General features: G+C 42.6%; 1 protein-coding gene across 1 annotated transcript in view; it reads right to left on the minus strand.

Annotated features, from left to right (window-relative positions):
• The window catches only part of ascc2 (activating signal cointegrator 1 complex subunit 2), an 11,444-nt gene extending 3,332 nt beyond the window's left edge, over positions 1–8,112 (minus strand). Inside the window, exons 1-17 of the mRNA XM_068720723.1 lie at positions 8,006–8,112; positions 6,480–6,585; positions 6,179–6,337; positions 5,899–6,072; positions 5,623–5,752; positions 5,417–5,484; positions 5,181–5,294; positions 2,948–3,060; positions 2,779–2,853; positions 2,580–2,684; positions 2,320–2,388; positions 2,110–2,184; positions 1,577–1,799; positions 1,140–1,336; positions 663–782; positions 291–515; positions 1–53 (exon numbers count right to left, since the gene is read on the minus strand). The exon at positions 1–53 is cut by the window's left edge and continues 38 nt beyond it. Of these exons, the coding sequence (XP_068576824.1) occupies positions 1–53; positions 291–515; positions 663–782; positions 1,140–1,336; positions 1,577–1,799; positions 2,110–2,184; positions 2,320–2,388; positions 2,580–2,684; positions 2,779–2,853; positions 2,948–3,060; positions 5,181–5,294; positions 5,417–5,484; positions 5,623–5,752; positions 5,899–6,072; positions 6,179–6,337; positions 6,480–6,563 (1,984 nt within the window). The 5' untranslated portion in view covers positions 6,564–6,585; positions 8,006–8,112. The remainder of the gene's footprint in view (positions 54–290; positions 516–662; positions 783–1,139; positions 1,337–1,576; positions 1,800–2,109; positions 2,185–2,319; positions 2,389–2,579; positions 2,685–2,778; positions 2,854–2,947; positions 3,061–5,180; positions 5,295–5,416; positions 5,485–5,622; positions 5,753–5,898; positions 6,073–6,178; positions 6,338–6,479; positions 6,586–8,005) is intronic.
• Positions 8,113–8,967: the final 855 nt, after the last annotated feature.

The following is an 8,967-nucleotide window of genomic DNA, read 5'->3' on the forward strand; positions in this document are numbered from 1 at the left end:
CCTCCAACTCTGGCTTGTTTCCTTTCCTCAGGATCTGTGGAACCGTGAAAGGCCTGCAAATAAAATGAGAAGAAGTACTCTGAATAATTAGCATCCACCACAACAATCACATATTCCAAATGTAAAAAGCATCCGGTCAAAAGTAAAAACATGTCATCAAGAACACAGGGCTTAAAGTTCTCCAGCGCTGGGTTTTATAGCTTTACTTTTATATGGTCGAGCACTTCCTGACTGCTATCTGATCACCCAAAACACGTTTTATTAATACGTGTAAAAAGTGTGTGATTTACCTTCTGCTCAGCAAGCTGTCTCCATCCAGGTCGTTGGCTCCCACCTGGCTCATGTCGTACGTGTCGTCGTACTCGTCGTCGTAGGCGTCCAGGTCGTAGGCTTCTGCACTGTCCCCGGGTTCAATGACGACCTCGTCCACCACCGTCTCGTAGGCCCGGTATCGAGCTTTCTGCTCCGCTATGTGCTGCTTGTCGTTCAGCAGCTCTTGAGCGCTCTCCCCTTTCCTGCAAAAGGGAGGAAACAAGAAGAAGAAGATGATTACACCTGAGCTCAGGCAGTCTCACCTGTTCTTCACCTGTTCTTCAATCAGGTAAATGTCCCAAGTCCATAAAAGTAGTCCCTGGCTCTTTACTCCTCCCGCGTGCTCTTACCTCCTGCCCTTCCAGATGCGAGACATGTCCACCTGGTCTCTGCGAAAAACGTCAAACTCGTCGTCGTCAAACACGTTGGATCTGACATTCAGAACATCTGGAAGCTCCTCCTTCACTGGCCTGAAGGGAGAGAAGAAGAAGAATGAGATCAAAGATGGTCGATTCACCCTTAACTTCAGTGTTATCCACTCCTTTCATACCACAGAGGATCTGCACCACACATTTAAATGATTTGTATAGTACAGCTGCAACAAAAACATACATTTTTACATTTAAAGCTTCTATTTTTTATGATGTTATCACCCTAAAAAATTTTTTTTTTTTTTGGGTAATTGTGGTTACATAAATGTAATTTATGGTGCCGTTAGATTTCTGCTAGACAGACATGTTTATAGAAATAATATTAGATTAAATAAATATGAACATAATATGTAAAGGCCATCCCCACTGTGCGTGTGCGTGTGTGTGTGGTGTCACCTCGGCATGGACCGGTCCATCTTGTCCAGGTTGGGGGCCAGGCGGTCCTCCAGGATGTTGTTGATGACCAGCTCAGAGTTGTAGCCGTACTCCTGCAGGCAGGCCAGCAGGAAGCCTTCGCCCAGATCCGGCAGCAGGTCCCTGATGCACGACAGCAGAGACTCGAGCTCTGCCTCGCTCACCGCACAGCCGGCACCCTGACGACACACAGACGACCGGAAATAAAGAGGAGACAGCTGCACTTTATGGATATGTATTTCTGACACCATTACCTGTATTGTTTAATCTTTGATTTACAAAGCTAGCCTGATCGTTACCCATTTGTTTTATTCCTTTAGTCAATTATTTCTCCATGTATTAAATTCCCAACATGCACCTTCTGTCTAAAAGACTCACCTTTCTAATGAATACAGGACTCTCATAATCACAGAACTCACATTGTTTCCTTTTCGGGGAACATCCAACATGGCCTCTGCTCCTCTCAGACTCTCTCCTCTTTCTGGCTCTCTCTCCTCCTGAACTTTAAAGCCAGATGAGGAGGAGGCGGCAGCACCGCCCGCCGCTCCCTGATGCTGAGTCTGGCTGTGTGGTCTCCGTCGCCCCACACTGTCCCAGGCGCTCTCCACCCCCTGGAGCAGGTAGGACGTCCTGGTCTCATCACTGAGGGAAGCAGGCGGTTAAGGAAATGAAACGACCAATAACAGAGACATTATAGTCTGCTACCGACAACAGGAGAAAACTATTTTATTATTTCTTTAATAAAATAGTTTCCTCTTCAGCTCTTTATTCAGTTAAGCTCTCTCCAAAGAAATACTGAAGGCAGAATAAATAAATTTTGCTGCTCCAAAATCAAAACAAGGTCTGCATAGAGGTTCATTACGCTTTTGTTGCATGTTTGTCTATTTGACGAACATGCACGAACAGAGCCCGTTTGGACCTTAAGCCATAAAGTCTGTGGTCACAAAGTTACATGAGAGGGAGGGCCTGTTGTAGGAGGCTGATGTTGTCTGCGATGGGGAACTGCTCATCATAGTCCGACAAGAACCTGAGAGGACAAAACAAACACACAAACGTCTTCACGCACGTTGTCATTGCACTTAAAAAGAAAAAAACACGTGTGAGATTTAATGGGGACTAACCAACAAGCTCCACCCCCCCAGATCTTAACCAGGAATTTTACCTTTTCTCAGGTAAAAAAGATGTGAAATGTTGTAGGAGCTCCTCTGCAAAAGTTTGCATGTTTTCTCCCCTGCAAGGCAACAACATCCAGCAGAATTAATTTGTGTGTGTGTGTGTGTGTATGTGTGTGTGTGTGTGTGTGTGTGTGTGTGTGTGTGTGTGTGTGTGTGTGTGTGTGTGTGTGTGTGTGTGTGTGTGTGTGTGTGTGTGTGTGTTATGCCAATCCTGTTAAGATGCACGTTGAGAGTGTGGACGTCTCACCCCTCCAGGATCGGCTGTAGGCAGGTGTGGTGCAGCAGCAGGTGAGCCATCTCCACTATCTTACGACAGGAGTGGGACAACCTTTTCCACAAGTCCTCCTGAAGACTAAAGGAGGGTTGGGTTTCATTCATTAAGGTATTTATCAAGTGGGATTCAATCTTTTGGCCTTTTTAAAGCGTTAAATTCACCAGAAACTCACCCTTTATCGTCAAAGTTTCTCTTCTTCACCGCCTTCTCGAGGTCAGGCACAGCGGTCTCATAAAACGAGGTCAGTCTGCCACGAGACAAAAACAAAAATGATCACGAGAAGCTTATTCCGAAGGTGAGACTGCGATACTGACAGTTTTACTTCATCTGTGTACTTCTACCTGCTGAGGAAACCGTGGGAGTGGAAGCTGGAGCAGGCGGCGGGGAAGATGTCCAGGAAGGCATGGATGGTGGTGGTGGAGTCACACAGGTACAGAACCAGATCTACGAGATCCTGGGACAGAGAAGAAAACACACAAACACGATCAAAGACATGAAGCAGATACAACTACTGAGCGTTCCTGTCACCGTACAAACACTTTAAGACGTTTCCTTGTAACTAAAAAGATCTATAGAAGTTTCATTTCAAGATTTAGAGTTAATGGTCAAAGTTAAAGGTCTAGTACAGGGATTCCCAAAGTGTGGGAACCCCTGGGGGTTCGCGAGAGGAAAAATGTAATGGTGGTCTAATGGTGTAATAATTGATATTAAAAATAATTAAAAAAAAAATGTAACTGGGATTTTTCACAAAATAAAAACATGAATTATAAAAATTCCCTTTAGAAGATTTAAATGTAATATTAAAAATGTACAATTTAATAAATAAATGGACTTCAGCTCCTGCCGCCAGACTGTCTTTTACGTACACACTAGCTAGCCTAGCTTGTGCAGCTAACAGCTAACTTCAGTCATTCAGCAACATCCATGCAAATATGCTAAACTGGCTGAAATCGGGGAAACTGTCAGGTGGGACATCTGAAGCTATCAGTCATAAAAGAGGAGAGGGAGGGAGGGGGGCAGAGAGAGAGAGAGAGAGAGAGAGAGAGAGAGAGAGAGAGAGAGAGAGAGAGAGAGAGAGAGAGAGAGAGAGAGAGAGAGAGAGAGAGAGAGAGAGAGAGAGAGAGAGAGAGAGAGATATGCATTGGGGAGAGACCGGGAGAAGAAATCGAACAGGAGTCAGAGAAAGATGAGACGGAAAAGAACAAAAAGGAGGAAGGGATTCTGATGCTGATGAAGGGATAGCACAGACAAATCGGGAGCACATAGGCCCATTGCGGAGTCAAGGTGAAAAAAGAGGAAACAAGAGTGAGCATCAGACTGGGGAAAAAAAAAAGAGGAAACATGATGAAAATGATCTGGGTCTGAGCTTCACTTGGATTGGCAATGCAGATTGCCCAAAGCCACAGTGTGTGGTGTGCAGTGAGGTTCTGGCTAACAGCTGTCTGAAAGCCCTCTTATTTATGTCGCCACCTGAACACCAAGCATGCCAGTGCAAGTCAAAAGCCCTTTACTTTTTTATATCGAAATTGGAGGAGTTACAAAACAGCCAAAAACAACTGCAGACTCATTTATGTGTTGGGTCTACAAAAAACGCACTACGGGCTTCATATCTGGTCAGTTACAGAATAGCAAGAAAGTTTCTACCTCACACAATCACCGAAGACGTGTGCTTGCCAGCTGCCAAAGAGATGGTGGAATGTATGATTGGAGAGAGAGAAGCAAAAAAGTTGGACATGATCCCGGTGTCCAACGACACTGTGTCGCGCCGCAGAGACAAAGAGTACGTTTTACTCTCTGCAAGTAGACGAGTCTACAGATGTGGCCAATCTTCTGGTGTACGTCCGTTACCTTTTCGAAGGCACGGTGCAGGAAGATTTAATGTAACCGCTATGTATGTTAATTGTAAATGAAATGTGATGCAATCTGCCTCTGTGCGTGTGTCCTCGCCATCCTTATTGCTCTTTAAAAGTGACGCCTTGTGTAACTGAAATGTATTGAAACTTTGTTGCAGTGTTTCAGGGCGTTTTCACACCTGTAGTTTGTTTGCTTTGTTTCAGATTCAGGGATTAATATGATACAATGTTGCAGTTGCCCCTTTGTTCGTTTTGTGTTCACACTGCAACATTTAACAGCGGACTAAATCTTGTAAACAAACGCCACACACGAGCAAACTGTTTTTATGCGGCTATAAATAGGCTCTATTGTTTTCGTTTTTTTAAGGGATTAGGGGTGCGTGAACCCGGTCGGGATGTAGAAGGGGTTGCGTGGCCTAAAAAGTTTGGGAACCGCTGGTCTAGTACAATTATAACCCTTGGAGAAAAGATGAGTATAACCTTTTAAACCCTTACATATGAAAACAGATAACTAACGAGGCTAATCGGCCTAGTTTCTAGGGAAAGCCTGATTTATTTATCGAGGCTTGAAGCATGAAAAATGTCCTCCATGTTTTGTATTAATAAATCAAGTTATATCTGAATAATCACTGTCGCAGAGAAGCTGTTTACACACCAGAGCAGCCTGCTTTGTTAAGCACAGCATGATGTTCATGTCTGTAGATGTGTGTGTTGGTCTGACCTGCTGGCTCATGGTCATGGCAGTGGGCTGTTTCTGTGAGTTCAGCTTCATCGGCTCCATGGCGGCGGCTCCCTCACAGTAGAGACCGCACTTATTCAGGATAGTGTCGAACACCTGAGGAGGGAAGTGAAGGAAAGGAGAGAGGAGACAATATATCATCCGTGTGTCTTTAAATCGCTCCTTGGAAAACCCTTAATATCTTTTACCAGTCTTACCCTTTTTGAATATGATCTCACCTGTAACACAGTGGGAACCGTCTCATCCAAGTCGACGTAGTAAGACGGCTGCTGGGTAAAGATGTTCTCTAAAGAAAATATGTCAATGTGAAAATTAACAAATAGTGACAACACATTAAAAATTACCAATCTTCACACCATATTCTAATCACAAAATCTTCCATTTAAGTCATCAACATACTCTGTAATAATTAAAAACAGCTCACCAATCATCTTGTGCAGCAGCTGGCTGTTGCCCTTTCCAAAGAGCACACACAGATCCAGGATTTTGGGAATGTCAAACAGGAAGTTCTCGTAGATAATTTCTCCAAACACAGCCGGGGTGAGGAAGCTCTCCTGTGAAAGAGGAGCACAAAGAAACAGGTTCAACAGTACATCACGGCTGTGTACCTGGGAGTGGCTTTGACAAACATTATACTCATTTCGTTATGTTAATCAAACAATAACTGGTACGTCTGTTGATATTTGGATGCTGCTCCTACCTTGGACTCCTTGTGTGTGGCCATCCGGAGGAAGGTCAGGAAGACGGCCCTGTGGACGCAGCGCTGCATGTCGACCACCGCCGGAGCGGAGGGCCGGGCGGCGAGGTCGAGGCCACGAGGAGCGTGGTGCAGGTACGAGTCTAGGCACCTCTGCAGAGAATCGTCGAACACCACCTGGTGAAGGAGACGAGAAACATCTGTAATCTACAGCTTGTTTTCATTAATTTACATTTCTTTCTTTGTGGCTCTGAGAGCAGTTTGCATATTACCAGCCTCTCACCTGACACCAGAACTTGTCATGGGGCAGTGCAAGCAGCCATTCCAGGTCCTCCGTGATGAATTTGGCATGTTCCAAAAACTCCTCCGCCTCGGCGGGAGAGCCGTCTTCTGGCGGGGGTTTGTAAGGCACGAAACAGCGCTCCTCCTTCCTGGCTGGGTGCTGAATGTGGAACAGAGAGCAGCAGAGGTTCGACTCTCATAAAACTGGTCTTCGTGAGAGGCAAGTCTGGTGATTCCTGGAGCACCACACACTGATGCTTGAGTGAGCATTTCTGTTTAAAAAGTGAGAAGGTTCGACTCACCAGTGCAGGCAGCGTGTGCTCTTTCCCCAGCGGGCCCGGCTCGGTCACCTGCTGCTCATCCAGTGGCACTCGGGCGCAGGCCATGGCTCCTCCCCCTCTAGTTTCTCTATTAAATCACAGCAACACAAAGAAATTCAAAATACATATATTGTTCATTTCAGCAGACTTGTAGGTGTTTAAAGCTATATAATTTATATATGTTGCTAGTTAATAGTTTTTTTAGTCAATTGGATGTCCATGGAGTATTGAGTACTATGCATCAGATCTATAGTGTATACACCTAATCATACCCCCAGCTGTTTAACCTATAATATCTACTGTAAGCATTTATTTAAGTCACACTCTGTACTACATATCTAATAGTATATCTGCACTGCTTACTATGGGCATACTGTCCATACTGTATATGTCTAATGTATTTATACCCCTCACTCTTTATTCTACTCACACTATATTGTATTCTGTACATTATTTTACTGCTTTTTGCACTTCTGGTTGTTGTAGTCTCAGTAAATAGCGTGTACTCTTTGCAGTGACAATACATTTAATCTAATCTAGTCTAATGTTTTTAATCAACAACAGTACCACGGTCACATACTTGTACATTACCTAGATGTCAGTACCACGGTCACATACTTGTACATTACCTAGATTTCAGTACCACGGTCACATACTTGTACATTACCTAGATTTCAGTACCATGGTCACACATTTGTACATTACCTAGATGTCAGTACCATGGTCACATACTTGTACATTACCTAGATTTCAGTACCATGGTCACATACTTGTACATTACCTAGATTTCAGTACCATGGTCACATACTTGTACATTACCTAGATTTCAGTACCATGGTCACATACTTGTACATTACCTAGATTTCAGTACCATGGTCACACATTTGTACATTAACTAGATTTCAGTACCATGGTCACATACTTGTACATTACCTAGATTTCAGTACCATGGTCACATACTTGTACATTACCTAGATTTCAGTACCATGGTCACATACTTGTACATTACCTAGATTTCAGTACCATGGTCACACATTTGTACATTACCTAGATGTCAGTACCATGGTCACATACTTGTACATTACCTAGATTTCAGTACCATGGTCACATACTTGTACATTAACTAGATTTCAGTACCATGGTCACATACTTATACATTAACTAGATGTCAGTACCATGGTTACATACTTGTACATTAACTAGATTTCAGTACCATGGTCACATACTTGTACATTAACTGCATTTTTAAAATCTGTAGAGACTGCATTCTCATTTAACGTTACATTATATCTTACTGACAGATTAGCAGCTAAGAGTCTGAACAGCTGAACAAAGGGAGCTCCTGTTAGCTCGTAAACTACAGACAGACATTCTGATTAGTAGCTAAGTTAACTAGCTAACTAGCTAGCCGGCGACTTTAAAACCGTCCCCTCGTGGCCTCGTGTTTACAATAATAATTGTAACGTTAAATGACATTCTAATTATAATAAATTAATACATATGTTCACCTGTTACAACACGACTCTCTCTGTAAACTCGTTCAAGCCATGTCATCAAAGTCGTCGCTGCTCTCGACAGTTTCGTTTCCAGATGAAATTCTAATCACTTGTGTCGGTCCCGGAAGTGACGTATGTGTGTGATGTGTGATTTTCTTTTTTACATGTCAGTGTCTTTACTGCCCCCTGGTGGGCACCAGACCCCAGCACTAGTGTGGTGTGAAAAATTAAAAAAACATAATAAATACATTAAAAAAACGTACATATTTAGTTAACTTTGGATTTGTCGGTCATAAAAAGTATTTTATTGCATCTTATCCAGATGCTGTTTTGCCGTGATGGAAAGTAATCAAGTACATTAAAACTCAAGTACTTAAGTAGAGTTAGAAATCATCCTTTGCAAAAACCCTGTAACACTAATATGCATAAGCAATCCAACATGTAAATATGTCATACCTCACAATGTAGCTAAATACAGCACTTGAGTAAATGTACTTAACATATTATATTTTCCACTACTGAATACTTCTACTTTACTTGAGTACTTCCTTATTCGACTTGATACTTCTACTTTATTTGATCACACAGTGCTTCAACCCAGGAACAAGACATTAACTTTTAACCCTCCAATAATGTCTTAATAATAATATATATTTTCCTGTGTTTAAAAGTTTGAAACTTTAAAATATTTACAGGCAACATACAATAACTTCTACAATTGTCTGTTTAATTTCCACTAAAGCAAAAAAAGATGTGCGGAAAAAAATACACAATCCCATGAATGTTTGAGGAGCCGAGCCATGACAAATGTTCAAAAAGAGAAAATCCTTCATGTGATTTTGTTTGTTTGTCTCGTACCTTTAAAAGAAAGAAGGTACAAAGTACATCTACTATACTATCTATAGAATATCACACCTGTATACTGATTGAAGCTCTGCTTTAAGAGAGGACTATAGGGAGAACAGCTCACTTAC

This window comes from Cebidichthys violaceus, unplaced genomic scaffold, assembly GCF_023349555.1.
Source record: "Cebidichthys violaceus isolate CVI_PGR_0920_01 unplaced genomic scaffold, fCebVio1.0.p SCAF_26, whole genome shotgun sequence".
NCBI classification, from domain to species: Eukaryota; Metazoa; Chordata; class Actinopteri; order Perciformes; family Stichaeidae; genus Cebidichthys; species Cebidichthys violaceus.